Source organism: Quercus lobata, chromosome 3 (genome assembly GCF_001633185.2).
Source record: "Quercus lobata isolate SW786 chromosome 3, ValleyOak3.0 Primary Assembly, whole genome shotgun sequence".
NCBI classification, from domain to species: Eukaryota; Viridiplantae; Streptophyta; class Magnoliopsida; order Fagales; family Fagaceae; genus Quercus; species Quercus lobata.
The window spans coordinates 52,611,515-52,626,542 of record NC_044906.1 but is presented as its reverse complement, the minus strand read 5'-3'; the positions used below and the strand labels follow the sequence as shown (position 1 = coordinate 52,626,542).

Here is a 15,028-nt window from a genome sequence, read left to right as displayed (position 1 = left end):
ATGGTAAAATAAGATAGGATACAATTTTCCATTGTAAATGCTCTAAGTGCTAAAAGGTTATTATGACTAACCAAGTTTTGATTCGATTTTTCTTTTTCTCCCATTATTTGAACACTATAGTATAGTTCTCGCTGAAGAGATCGTAGTCGCTTAAATGTAAAATATACATTATTTGAAAAGTAAATACACATTATTGTTTTAAAAATAAAACCCAGAGCGATTTGAACGCAAATGTGGAGATGGCCGAGTTGGTCTAAGGCGCCAGATTAAGGTTCTGGTCCGAAAGGGCGTGGGTTCAAATCCCACTCTCCACAATCAATATTTTTGCTGTCAAAGTGAAAAAAGCCACAAATATAAGAAGCCTTTAAGAAGAGCTAATTTCTTCGCCATTATTTGAATCCTACTCTGATTTTCCAAACTGCTTTTTTTCCTTTCGTTAAAATTACTCTGTGTATTCTGTTGAACAGAACTTCAATCTTATGGGAAAGTGAAAATGTATCCTGTTTTACTTTCACAGATAATCATTCTTGAGGAAGTAGGCAACCACATGCAATCTAGTTTATTTTACCCAGGGGATACTTCAAAGAAACATTAAAAATAGTTTATTTTCAAAGGAAAGTAGGAAAGAGATCTCTTTCCTTAACAGCTAGAAGAGCAACCATGAAAATTGGAGAACTTACAAGTTACAAGGACTAATTAAAACAAGTCCAGATCAATTCCCTTTTCTATTTTTTGGTTTTGTGCCCACTCATCAATATTTAAAAATCCTTAACGAGCCTAGCAATATGCAAATGCCGAAGCTTAGGCTCAAAATTGTGACCCACGATACAGTTGGGTATGGTGTGCCAACTGGGCTTTGCACAAGCACTGCCACATTCTTAGAAAGGGTATTATAAGAAAAGCATGAGATTTGACCCTTGACTCACTAATTACAGTTAAGCAAGTTTAGATGTAAGTTGCTACAGAAATAATGCTATGCACTTATTAAAGTTGGTTTGATTATTATAATTATCCAAACCCAAAAAATGATACATAAAATTATTAGGATAAGTGCAAAATTGAGTCGCGATAAACTTATTAAATGATACAGCTTACGGCAAAATTTAACATGAGAACATCTCCAACTCCAATAAACTCAACAAGTCCTAATTGGCTAATTCCATTTTTAGCTCTGTTTAGGTTCATAAACTCAGGCGGGCTTTGGCAGCCATTATGTCTTTCTGACCACTTCTACTCCACTGTTTTCATTTGTTAGTTCTGGTATCTTCAGTGTGCAAAATCAGGTGCATAAACTTCACAACTTCCCTACATCTTGTCCTCAAGTGTCAATTGTCACCTCTCAAATTTCTATAGTCTAGGGAACAAAATTTGGTGAAAGAAAGAGAAAAAAAAAAAACAAACTCAAAAGACTTGTCTGATATTTATGTTGATTCTTGAAGTTCTGATATATTCTAAGAAACAAAGATCATCTCCATGTGAGAATTGCAACTCTAAGGGGGTGATTTCAGCATGTTCTTTATCTGTGAAGATCCGGGGCACACCTGTGACAAGAGAAAAGGTAGATGTCCTATGAGGCCTTTAAAAAGAAAATTGCTGGGAGTTAATAATCATAGAACAACTAGATTAACATACATTTTAAAACAAGATTCTCAATGCACCAATGAGCTATAGCAAAACTAACAATCCTACAAAAACAACTTACTAATATAAAGAATTATCAAAGTGAGAGTTTTTAGAAGAGCAGTAAATGAGGCGTGAGTATGCTACACAATGGAGATTTTCCCAAAAAGGTAACTATATTGTTTTATGCTTATATATATATATATATATATATATATAGAATTTCAACCAATGGTATTCGTTCCATGATAATTGCTCTTTATCATTAGGCCAAAACACTAATAGGTTTTTGATGTAGGCAAGGTTCAAACCCTAGATCTCTTATTCAACGACAATAAACTTTACTAATTGAGGTAACTTGAACCCATAGTAACTGTAATTGTTAGACTTGGCTGCAAAGTACTGAGATAACAAAGTTCTTGCCACTCATAAGCAGCTTCTCTCATAAGCAGCTTCTTTTGAGCCCTCTACATCCCTGAGATTTCCTTAGGAAATTTGATTTACTTAAAAGGATACTCTGTAGATCAGTTGTGAATTTATAAATGATGAAATCATTGCTTTCGAACATGAAGGCAGCATAGGTTGTACAAGTACAACACAGAAGTGTAAATTTTTTGTAATTATCAAATCCTAAATTGTTTGCCTAAATTAAATCGCTAGCTCCTAAACTCTGATTTACCATCCACTAAAATATACGGGTTTTTTTTTTTTTTTTTTTGATGGATAAGTCCCTGAAATATGCTTTCTATTGAAGTTATACGAGAAAAGATTTGAAGAACTTCAAAATGGATAAGAGAAACAAGTATCATCCACATGTACTCCAAACAAATAGTCTACTAGCTGAAAGTTTACCCTTACCGTGAAAGCATTCTCTTGCATCTCCAGCCATTAGAACAATATCACCACTCCGAAGAAACATTGCCAAAGGAGGATCCTCCCTAGACTTTCCTCCCAAAAGGAAAATAGCTTTGCAGCCCAAACTGAGGAAATGTAAAAGATGAATCAGGACCTAACATGGTCTTGGCTCTTTTTTTTTTTCTTTTTTTTAAATAAGAGAGAGGCATAGAAAGATACCTCATGCTTACTATAGGTTTACTCCAATCTGCTTCCATGTCATCAAGGTGGCCCCCAAGTGTATCACCTGCATGGGAAAAAAATGGATTAACATAATGAAAAAAATAATTTAAACCTTCTCAAATCAAGATACAAAATTTTTCTTCAGACTTAAAGAGTACCTATCCCAAAGTAGTTCACTATTGCGGCTTCTGGCTGGAATTGTTCTCCCTTAGGCATTGCTGGTGCTGCCATTCTTTTAGCCAGTTGACACAGAGCATCAGGAATCTTGTTATGTGGGAGAGATATATTATAATTCCTCTACATAATGAACATAAATAGGTTTATAAATTCAATGAAAATAGCAATGGTCCTTATTTTTTAAAAGAAATGGCGTTCAATTGTTTGCCTGCACATAGTCCAAGCCATCATTCCATTAAAAAGATTTAGCTGTGAGCAAATGAATTTTGATTACTCAAACAGAATATGACTTTGACAAAATCCATATTTTATGTACGTAGGACTTATGAGGTTAATATTGTGTCTCTCTCTCTATTCAGATAAAATGTTTGTTTCAGTTTTACTAAATTATAAGTCTAGATGGAGCCATTAAACTCAGCTCAGCAGAAACAACATTGAAGCTTCACCACCTGAACTAGATGCCATCTCATTGTGACAACTGCATATTATCATGAAACATGCATAGAATGAAGTGCATATTTTCTTATAGAGTTTATTTCAGCTAAATGTTATAACAAATTAACAGACATTCTATGCACATTACAATTAAACTTTTGATTTAAGTACTTTCTAACTTGAGCACCTACATTTATGCATCAACTATAATTATTCTACAGAAATTATATTGATCTATAATTTACTATACCAAATAACGTAGTATAAAGCATTACGGACATTGCAATGATAATTACTTAAAACAATGCAAAAGAAAATTGACCATAGAAAAAATGAGTAAAAACATAGGCAGGTAAAACACAAAAATGTGAAAAAAAAAAAATTGAAAAATAGGTGAGCATGTACCTTCGACCAGTCAAATTGCAAGCCAAGGGTGCTCCAACGCAACTTCCGCAAAAGAACAGAGGCCAAAATTGATTTGCATGCATTTCCTCTTGAAGACACTGTATGTCCTTCATAGAATTCCCATCCATGGACATCTCCATTGCTGTCAGAAGGATTACATTTGCACTCCAAACTGTTGGGACCATTCCCTTCTTCAACCAATACTTTCTTTTCTTTTGCAGCAATGAATAAGTCATTTATAGGACCATAAAATGCATTGTGATTCGTTCTGTTTGGAGGTTGAGGGAAGGTGGTTAAGCTCTCCCTTATCCATTGGCATTGTTCTTCTAAGCTCAATGCTCCAGGAATAAAATAAAACCCTACATTGCAAACAGCAAAGTATAATTAATGTTCTGGGAAAAAAAAAAGGCAACTACGACAAGGGATGGACGTTTTTCCATTAAAACAAGTTTCCAGCCATTAAAATCTCTCTAAAACCCAATAGATAGAAACGTATTTTACTTCAAAACAGCAATATATATATATATATATATATATATATATATATATATACACACATATAGGATTAGGATCAAGTAACACCTGGTGTAAGTCTTTGCATGTAACACCAGTCCATAACTTTTTATAGAATTAATATTTTGAAAATCCAACCATAGGATTACAGAATTTCATTGTTCTTAATATGCTCGCAAATTTCGTGCTAATTGGACATTATTTACTATCTAATCCACGAGCTCATGTTTTATCAACTATGTATAAATTTATATTTAAAGAATCTTGAAATTTAAACATTTTATAACGAGATAGTAATTGACCTCCAATCATCTTGATAATGTAACCCATCAGTGGATTTCGCCAAAATACTCTTTCCATGAAATGCTATGCAGTGGTGTGTGTGTATATATATATATGTCTTACTGAAAAAGAATAACAAAGAAACTGTTAATTGCAAACTATAGGAAATTAGTAATGTAGCCAAAACATACCGGGACGGCTTTCCAAGGAGAACACAGGAAAATTGGGATCGCTTTGAAGAGAGAGAATTCCAGGCGGAAGGTCACCGTTCTGATTGTAAGATTCTAGGATGGACTTGAAATCGAGGACCTCAGATAAATCCACTGGTTTTGGTTGTTTTTTCCTGAGAGAAAGTGGTCGCAAAGCTTAAAATAAGACATGTTTTGCAAAGCAAATTGATGGAAGAGAGAGAGAGAGAGAGAATTGAGTACTTTTTGGAGGATTTGTAAGTGTCATCGTAGTATAGCTTGTACTTCTTCTCGGCTTTTCTGAAAGCGGTTCGCTCGGAGTCGTCGGGGACTTTCTCCGATCCATACATTTTGACCCAATCTTATACGCAGGCGAGTTCAATAGAAATTTGGCGAGCGAGAAGATGGTGTGTATACGACTCCAATGGAAAATTGAATTCGGAGGGTTTGACTAGGGTTTCAATTTCATCAAGACGGAACGGTTCATTTTATTTTAAGCAAATTACATTTTTTTCTTCTTAAATTATCTGCGGCCTTACAGTTAACTCTTTAAATTATTAAAATGTATAATTGACCCTTTTAATTTTAAAAACATGTTACAGTTAATCTATATGTCATTTGTTTTTTGCTGTTAAGTCTGAGTGAATTTAACATTAAAAATATTAATTTACCCATCTTTTGCTTATTTGAAAGAGATAAGTAAATTTGGTTTTTTTAATACTAAATTATGTAACTTGAGGGAGAGTATTAGAAATATTGGTTAAATAATTAAATTTACCATATCTCACATGTGAGAGAGAGCATGAGATCCTTGACTTTTCTCTACCTCTCATGTCAAGGGGAGTGTAAGAGTTATAATTAAGTGATTAAATTCATAATTTCTTAATAGTTTAAGTTTTTTGGACAATCGGTAAATTAACAAATAAAACTCTACATTTTATTTAAGACTTGTTCATAAATCAATTTGATAGTCAGAGCATAGATTCTTGATTTTTCTCTACCTCCCATTTAAAACGTTAAATTCTCACATGTTAAACCCCCGCTTATTAAGGAGAAATTTTGGTCCACATGTGAGGGGAAGTATTAGAGTTATAATTAAGTGATTAAATTCATAATGAGATTGATCTAAAAATATGCCATTTAAAGTTCTAGAAATTTTCATGCCAAGAATCACATTAGCTTCTCCTAAATCTTTCATATCAAAGTTATTTTTAAGAAGCAATTTGGCAGCATTTATAATATCCATATTAGGACTAAAAATTAGAAGATCGTCAACATATAAACAGATTATAACATGAGCATCATTAAAAGTTTTATAATATATACATTTGTCACTTTCATTTGTTTTAAAACCATTAGAAAGCATTGATCAAATTTCTAATGCCACTATTTAGGTGCTTGTTTTTTTTTTTTTTTTTTTTTTTTTTTGAGAAGCAAGACAGTAAATATTATTAACTAAGGCCACTCAAATCAGCCAAGTATACAGAGTTAAGGATTGGTGGTATTTCTTCCATCCAGATTGACAAATCAGGGGTAGAGGATGCACAGTGTGCTAAGGCATGTGCTAGACTATTACAATTTCTCTTAACATGAGATAAACTAAGCGATGAAAACCGAGTCATGAGGACATGAATGTTTGCAAGTAAATGACCATAGTGAGCCAGAGAATTGCCGCCCTTTGCTAAGGAGTTAATCAAAACTTCAGAGTCCCCCTCAAGAGTGATGTTGTCAAAGCCAAGCTCAATTGTAAGCTCCAAAGCTTTCCGTGCAGCCAAGACTTCCACCTCTATCACTGAACTGGGTAATGGTATTTGCTGAGTAAAAGAAGCCATGATCAGTCCATGATCGTTACAGATTGCAACTCCCAAGCCAACAAGTCCGTATTCTGCAAACATCGCGCCATCGAAGTTGACTTTATAAGCATATTGAACTGGTGGCTGCCAAGCCGCTACCTGGTGGGGTCGTGGTTGTTGAAAAGCAGTGTTGCAAGAAGCTCTCTCCAGGATTCGGTCTTGAGCAAAATCCACCACCTGATCGAGTGAGAGTGCAGGCTTGCCTAAGCGCAAATTATTCCTTCTATTCCATAGAGTCCATAGCACAGCAGCAAAGAGTTTGGGTTCCCTATTACCTGCAAAAATAAACTCAAAAATATCAGTGAAAGAGGAGCATGCCTGAAGCGTGTTGTGATTCCATTGAATTCGAGACCTCCAAACGGATTGCAAGGCTAGGCAATGGAACAAAGCATGAACCACATCCTCCTAGTGCAATTTGCAAGCATCACAGCAGCCCTCAGTAATAACCTTTCTGCGAACCAGATTAGTCTTTGTTGGCAACGAATCCTTACAAGCCTTCCAAGCCAAGTGCTTGACTTTATTTGGAACTTGAAGCCCCCAAATTTTCTTCCAAAGGGGCGTGAGCACTGAATTGTCTGAGTGTCCAGGTAAGCCATATTGTTGCAACTCATGTAAATACCGGTATCCAGATTTGACAAAGTAGACTCCATCAGGGGTAAAAGGCCAAATTAGGATGTCATCTTGTATGGTTTTGCAGAGAGGCATATTTTTTATAATGGCTGCTTCAAAGTCATAGAATAGAGTATCAATGACATTCACCTTCCACTCCTTAAAGGCCGGATCAATCAAATCAGCCACCAAACTCACTCCCCTCCCTTCAACCCGTGGTGTTAAGACCTTAGGATGACCTGAGTTGGGCAGCCAATTCTCACCCCAAATATGGACAAACTTGCCTGACCCAATCCTCCATTTTGCTCCTCATTTAATCACCATCCTACCCTTCATAATACTATTCCAAGCATACGAAGAGTTGGCTGGAATTTTTGCCTCCATAACCGAGGTATCAGGGAAGTATTTTGCCTTGAACACACGGTAGAATAAAGATGACTTGTCATGGAGCAAACGCCAAGTTTGTTTGGCCAAGAGCGCATCATTGAATAGAGACAAATCTTTGAACCCCATACCGCCCTTTGTCTTGGGCTTACAAAGTTCCGACCACTTCACCCAGTGAATCTTCTTATTATCACCCCTTTGCCCCCAAAAAAATCGACAAATCATGCTCTCAAGCTCGTGACAAAGTGAAGTAGGAAGCTTGAAACATGCCATGGTATAAGTTGGGAGGGATTGTGCCACCGCCTTAATTAGTATCTCCCTACCCGCCTGACTGAGTAACTTACCCTCCCACCCTTGAATTCTTTTCCAAACTTGCTGCTTGATGTATGTGAAACTTTCCTTTTTATTACGGCCCACTAATGAGGGAAGTCCAAGATATTTCTCATAGTGTCAAATAGCATTAACACCCAACAAATTTTGAATTGTTATTTGAGTGCCTGCATTGGTGGATTTACTGAAGAAAATAATGGTCTTAGTACGATTGATTTGCTGCCCAGAAGCTTTCTCATACTTTGCCAACACCTCAAGCAAGCTTTAACACTCCTCTTCTCTAGCTCTGCAAAAAAGGAGGCTATCATTGGCAAAAAATAGATGAGTGATCCTAGGTCCATTCCGGCAACGAGATACACCCCGAATGTCACCATTGTGGGCTGCCTTACTAATTAAACCATGTAGACCTTCAGTACACATGAGGGAAAAGTAGGGGGACAATGGATCTCCCTGGCATAAACCACGTGTTGGAGTGATATGCCCATGGGGCTCCCCATTAATTAGCACCGAGTAAGAGGCTATAGTGATACACATCATCATTAATTGTATCCACCGAGCATGGAAACCCATCTTTGTCATCACTCTTTCCATATACTCCCACTCCACCCTATCATATGCCTTACTCATATCAAGTTTCAAGGCCATAAAGCCAGATTTCCCCTTATTATGGTTCCGCATATAGTGTAGAGTTTCAAATGCCACCAATATATTATCTGAAATCAACCTATCAGACAAGAATGCACTTTGATGCTCTGAAATAAGATTAGGCATAATAGCTTGCAACTGATTAATGAGAACTTTAGCAAAAATATGGTACAAAACATTGCTCAAGCTAATAGGTCTAAACTCAGAGACATATGTGGGATCCTTTACCTTAGGAATCAATGTAATAAAAGAATGGCCAAGGGCTTGGGGGAAAGAACCCGAATTGAGATAGTGCAAAATAGTGGTTGACACATCAGACCCAAGTAAGGACCAATAACTTTGATAAAAGAGAGGAGGTATACCATTTGGACCAGGGGCTTTTAAGGGTGCCATCTGCTTCAGAGCAACCTCTACTTCCTCAATATGGAATTCAGCCATAAGCATCTCATTCATCTCATCAGTTACAACATGTGGAATAGTCTCAATAACCTCCTCGAAATTGCTAGGGCTACCCGAGGTAAAGAGATTATGATAGAAGTCTACAATGGTGGCATTAACTTGATCTTGGCTTGAACACCATCCTCCATTAGCATCATGCAACTTGGTAATATAGTTTCGCCGACAGCGTTGAGAGGCTTTGCTATGGAAAAACCGAGTATTACGATCACCATTACGGAGCCATGCAATTTTGGATCGCTGCCTCCACATTTTGGCTTCCTTATCAAGAAGTTGATTAACCTTATCCTCCAGCAACCTCATGCGGCTTGAGTCTCCAGACCGGATAGCATGGTTCTCAGTTGCTTTCAGTCGTTTACGAGCAGATTCCAATTGTTTCTTGACACTACCAAAGGACTTTTTACTCCATTTCGACAAAGCAGCCCCACATGACTCAATCTTCCTAAGCACACGGGCATCCCATGAATCATTGCAATTTATACTCCACACAACCTCCACGGTGTCACTACACCCCTTGTCAGTCAACCACATCTGTTCAAAGCAGAAGGGTTTTTGAAAATTGCAATGTATATGGTCCAGTGAGATCCATAATGCTTTATGGTTTGATGATGTGACATTTAAGTGGTGCACCTTTGTACCTGCAAACATTGAGAACCACTCATTAGTAGCAACTGCTCGGTCTAATCTTTCCCATATAGTAAAATTGGTTTTATGGACCTTGATTTTGTTGGTTTTCCATTCACATGGCACAAACACTATCCTAGGTGCTTGTTTTAAACCATATAAAGATTTTAATAATTTACATACCTTGTGCTCATTACCTAGCATTGTTAAACCTTCTGGTTGGTCCATATGGATTTTTTTCCTAAATCTCCATTTAGAAATGTCGTCTTTACATCCATTTGATGTATTATCAAATTATGAATAGCTACTATATCAATCAATAATCTAATAGATGTAACTTTAGTAAGAGGAGAAAAGGTATTGAAAAAATCAATATCTTCTTTTTGTTTAAAACCTTTAGCTACAAGCCTTGCTTTGAATTTTTTAATAGATTCATCAGGTTTTAATTTTCTTCTAAGTACCCATTTACATCCAATTGTTTTACAACTTGGAGGTAAATATACAAGTTTCCAAGTATTATTAGAGATCATAGAATCCATCTCATCATTGATGGCTTCTTTCCAAAAACCTGAATCAGGAGAAGATAAAGCTTCTTCTAAAGAAGTAGGGTCACCTTTGTTGGGAAATTTAAACCCCGGTTGATAGAATTAACAAGTTTTAAATCCAAGTTGTTAATTAGATTTATTATCAATAAAACTTGTAAAATTAAACAAACATCACTATCATGTCAAAATCATGCAGCGGAAAAATAAATAAGACAAGATATGATAACCTAGGAAAACTAATGAAACAAACTAGTTTCACAGTAAAAAAACTTGGGGGGAAACCTTCCTGAAAAGCAATCCACTATAGAAACTGAAAAGCAATCCACTATAGAAAAGAGAAGTTTCAGATCTAGTACAAAACCTTTGTCCCTAGACTCTACAATCCCCGTAGATAAACTTACAGCAAAAACCTTCTACCGCTTCAGAACCTCTGAACTCTTCAATATATGAACGCCACCTTTGATGCACGAATCCCAGTATGTGACTAACCAATTGTGCGGGTCCTAGTACGCAACTTAATCACCAACTAAAAGAAGATGTTGGCTGCAGAGTTCTTCACTTCATCAACAATGAAAATTAAGAAGCACTTAGTTACAAAACCCTAAGGCGCAAAGACGCAATAGCTTCTTTCAGAGAGAATAAGGCATCGGTCACCTTTTGCATATGTTCTCCTTATATTCTCTTATGTGACGGCCTCTAAAATAAGCCTTATATAGGTCTAGAGTTGTGAGAAAAGAAACCCTACACATACATGTCATCATGGGCTGAAAATCAGATCTGAAAATCTGAAATTTGTAAAGCTCGACAAATAAGGTGTCGAGCTAGGTGTCGAGGATTAAAACATCAGACAAAAGAGATGAGGCTTGATTGATCCACTAGGTGTCGAGAAGCTATCGAGGGGACAGGAACTTTCTTGATCGATCAACCAGCTATCGAAAAGGTGTCGAGATTGCGATAAGAAAAACCTTAAGAGGCTTGATAGATAGCCTAGCTGTCGAGAGGTGTCGAGCAGCTATCGAGCTTTAAAAACTCAGCACTTCTTCACTTGTTTCTTGGACAAACTTGATGACTTCAACATTTGATCTTGAAACCTTGTTTCTTGAAGTATTTGAACACATCCTAGAACTACCCAATTACAAGTAAAGTATGTTTTGTCAAAAGATTAGCCAATAACATAAAATAGTGACATACGATCTTAACATGTGAAACACATATGTCCTAACAACCTTGTAAATTATACACATAATATTCAGGACCAAAAACCTTTTCAATTCTAGGTCTTTTACTCCTCCTAGGTTCAATCTCATATTCATCAACATCTTTTGACTTAGATCTTGAACAGTCAAATTTCTCTTGTTGTTCAAAACCCCCACTATTTTTATATTTGAATGGAAATTTATTTTCATGAAAAATTGCATCCCTAGATTCAATTATTGTATTATTATCAATATCGAAAAATCTATAAGTTGTGCTATATAAAGAATAACCCAAAAATACACATGTAGAAGCCTTTACCCCAAGTTTAGGTCTTTTAGGATTAGGTAGCCTCACATATGCTAAGCAACGCCAAACTTTGAAAAAATTCAGATTTGGTTTATATTTTTTCCATAATTCAAAAGAAGTTAAAAAAGTTTTTTATGAGGTACTCTATTCAAGACAAAATTTGCAATTAAAAGAGCTTCACCCTAAAGATATTTAGGAGCCCCAGAACTAACAAGCATAGCATTAGTTAAATTTATGAGAGTCCTATTTTTACATTCAACTACTCCATTTGAAGATGGAGAATAAGGGGCAGTAGTCTCATGAACAACACCAAGAGATTGAATGCAATTATTAAGACCGAGAGTATCATATTCTTTTCCTCTATCAGTTTTAAACCTTTTAACATTTTTATCAAAAGTATTCAACTTCTTTTAAGAAGATTGATAATTTTTCAAAAGTATCACTTTTGTTTTTCGAAAGATAGACATATGAATATTTTGAAAAATCATCCATAAAAGTTATAAAATACCGATTACCTCCTTGTGTCAAATGTCCTTCAAATTCACAAATATAACTATGGATAAGTTCTAGTAATTCAGTATTTCTTTCAACTGATTTATGAGGCTTTCTAGTAATTTTAGTCATGCTACAAATTTCATATTTTTCAAGTTCATTTTCAAGTTTAGGAATTAAACCTAAACCACTCATTTTTTTCATATATTTATTATTAATATGACATAATCTACCATGCCAAACATTCACACAAGAAACAATATAAGCAGAACTTGAATTTTCATTCATCTCAACATTAAGTTTAAACATGCCATCACATGAATAGCCCTTGCCAACCAACATGCCCTTTTTAGAGAGTACATATTGATCAGCCTCAGAGATTTGTTTGAAACCAGCCTTATTCAACAAAAAACTAGAAACTAAATTCTTTCTAATACTAGGAATATGAAAGAAATCTTTGAGAGTGACTTCCCTCCTAGAAGTAGATTTGAGAAGCACCTCACCAATACCCACAACTTCAATGGTATGAGAATCACCAAGCATAATTTTCTTTTTTTCATCTAGGATGGTATAGGTCTTGAACCAAGTTATATCATAGCAAACATGTCTGGTTGCCCCAGAATCAATCCACCACCCTCCTAAGCCTTTGAGAATATTAATCTCGGTAACCATAGCCACAAGAGGCTCTTCAATGACATTAGCTTGAGCCATAAGCCCATGTTTTCAAAAACGACAATTTCTAGCTGAATGTCCAGGCTTTCCTCATACAAAACATGCATAATTGCTATTATTAGTGTTATTGCCATTATTTAGAGCATGCTTAGGATGGTGTGCTTGGTTCTTTCTTTGATTAGAGTGGGTCTTATGTTGAGGCTGATTTTCATTTGGCCTACATTTGAAATTACTTTTCTTAGGCCTTACATAGTCATTATTTTTTGCATGGGCTTTTGCATGTTTTCATTTGAAGAAATAAAATTTACCTTCGGACCACTTGCTCCATGGAGTTCTACAACTTTGTCTTAGTTTCTTGCCTCTTCCTCCACTCTCAAGCGGGTGATAAAGGATTCAATGCAAAGTTCCTTTTGCTTGTGTCTCAAGACTTTGGCAAACTCCTTCCAAGACTCAGGTAACTTGTCAATGATGGCTAAAACTTGCATTTATTCATCTACTCGAATGCCTTCAGATCAAACATCTTGTGAAATCATTTAGAGTTCATAGGATTGTTCCACCACGGACTTGCCTTCAACCATCCAAAACCTGAAAAATCGACTACATGCATATATCTTGGATCCAGCTTCCATTGTATCATATTTTTGATTCAATGCCTTCCATATCTTTTTGGCTGATTTGTAAGCTTGATCATAATAATCATACAAATCATTAGAAAGACAATTAAGTAAATAATTTCTACAGTAAAGATGATCCTTATCCCATTTCTTAACATCTTTTTCATGTTGAGAAAGTTCTTCTTCAATCAGTTGTTCAGATTTCTTTTTCTTTGGTTTTTTCTCAGTTAACACATAAACCACATTCAAAAGAGTAAGATAAAATAAAGTCTTTTGTCTCCACCTCTTAATGTTAACACCACGAAAGCGGAATGGCTTATTAAGACCACCCACTCCAAAGGAATTAGACATAACATTACCATTTTCCAAGGATGATTTTGTGTTCTCTATATTGATTTGTCTCAATTTGTTGGAATAAAGGAGAGACATTACTTGCCTTTTTTTTTTGTAAATTACACAATAAGATTTTACCAAAAGAGGTGGCGGAGATAAGGCATGGATCAAGTCATTATCTCAAGACAAATCGTGCCATCTACAATATATCCGATGTAGTTAGACAAATAGTTTTTGCACGTTGTCTCTAGGATACAACAGCCCAGCCACCTTTGTTGATTATCCTTGCAAGCCTACACTACTCGTGGGACATAAGCTCTCTATAGTACTTTCTTTTCCCATAAAATTTAGTAAAAGATAAAATATTTTTTTGTAAATAGTAAAAAGTATTAGATGGTAAGTGTTTAGAACAATAATAAAAATTGTTTTCGAAAGTCTGTAGCTTTGTAATTAAAAAAAATAATGTGATGCTAAAACTTTATTTCTTTCCATATATATAGAGCTGGACATGTAACTTGTCCTTAGCCGAAAAATCAAAATGTTTGCTAACATTTAGAACACTCACAGTAGTGGTGCTATATAAGTATAATGCTAAAATTTAGCTCCACAAACCCAAAAACGTTGCTGCAGCAGTGGAGCTAAATCTAAAAATTTTAGCTCCACTGCTACAATGCACATCTAAAAAATAAATGTGCACTGTTCATGAGAGCAAAAAAAAAATTTTTTATTTTATTCCATGCCTCTATCTCACTCCCATTAAAAAATTATATCTTTCTCTCTCTCACTCCGTGCCTCTGTCTCTCTCCCAAATCACTCAGCTCTCATCACTCTCTCAAATCACTCTCACTCTGTGCCTCTCTTTCTCTCCCAAATCACTCAGCCTCCTCTCCCAAATCACTCAAGCTCTCATCCTCTCTCGACCTATCCGTCCTTCTCACTCTCCCAAAACTCTCTCAAGCTCTCATACTCCCGCCGCCACTCCCGACCCAGCCGTCCCAAGGCCCCAAATCACTCACCGTCGCTCCTCTCTCACCGGCACGCTTTCAATCTCCCTCATTCACCGCCGCCGGCCCGACCCAGCCATCCCAAGCCGTCGATAAACTCACCGTCACTCTCCTCTCTCACTGTCACTTTCCGATGTAGCGTAATCGGAAACCAAAGCGTTGGCGAGGATGTTGACAGCGTGGGCAGCATCGACGCGTGGGTTTGTCTCCGATTTGTGCTGGGTTTGTCTCCGGTTGGTGATTTTGTTTGTTCTGGATTGAGGATTT

At 36.2% G+C, this 15,028-nt stretch overlaps 1 protein-coding gene and 1 non-coding gene across 4 annotated transcripts; one reads left to right on the top strand and one right to left on the bottom strand.

Moving 5' to 3' along the window:
- Window positions 1–233: 233 nt before the first annotated feature.
- Window positions 234–314, top strand: TRNAL-AAG. Its single transcript has one exon. It is a non-coding gene; the product is annotated as a tRNA-Leu (tRNA).
- A 788-nt stretch (window positions 315–1,102) lies between these two features.
- LOC115978974 (alpha-ketoglutarate-dependent dioxygenase alkB) lies at window positions 1,103–5,196 on the bottom strand. Of its 3 annotated transcripts, none has more exons than XM_031100906.1 (7): window positions 4,941–5,196; window positions 4,701–4,852; window positions 3,715–4,073; window positions 2,856–2,961; window positions 2,695–2,761; window positions 2,479–2,600; window positions 1,103–1,541 (listed from the first exon to the last, which is right to left on the bottom strand). In XM_031100906.1, the coding sequence occupies exons 1-7, from the start codon at window positions 5,045–5,047 to the stop codon at window positions 1,402–1,404; spliced, it is 1,053 nt and encodes a 350-aa protein (XP_030956766.1). In that variant the 5' UTR covers window positions 5,048–5,196; the 3' UTR covers window positions 1,103–1,401. The 3 variants fall into 3 exon arrangements, with proteins under 3 accessions (XP_030956766.1, XP_030956764.1, XP_030956767.1); XM_031100904.1 differs by having other exon boundaries at window positions 2,856–2,994; window positions 4,941–5,195; XM_031100907.1 differs by lacking the exons at window positions 4,701–4,852; window positions 4,941–5,196 and adding an exon at window positions 4,530–4,683 and having other exon boundaries at window positions 2,856–2,994.
- Window positions 5,197–15,028: the final 9,832 nt, after the last annotated feature.

Coding starts and splice junctions, on each gene's coding strand:
- LOC115978974 (XM_031100904.1), bottom strand. CDS start 5,047: ATGTATGGATCGGAGAAAGTCCCCGACGACTCCGAGCGAACCGCTTTC. Junction 2,762..2,855: donor AGTGAACTACTTTGGGATAG/GTACTCTTTAAG, acceptor TTTCCCATGCAG/GTGATACACTTGGGGGCCAC. Junction 2,601..2,694: donor AAACCTATAGTAAGCATGAG/GTATCTTTCTAT, acceptor ACATTTCCTCAG/TTTGGGCTGCAAAGCTATTT.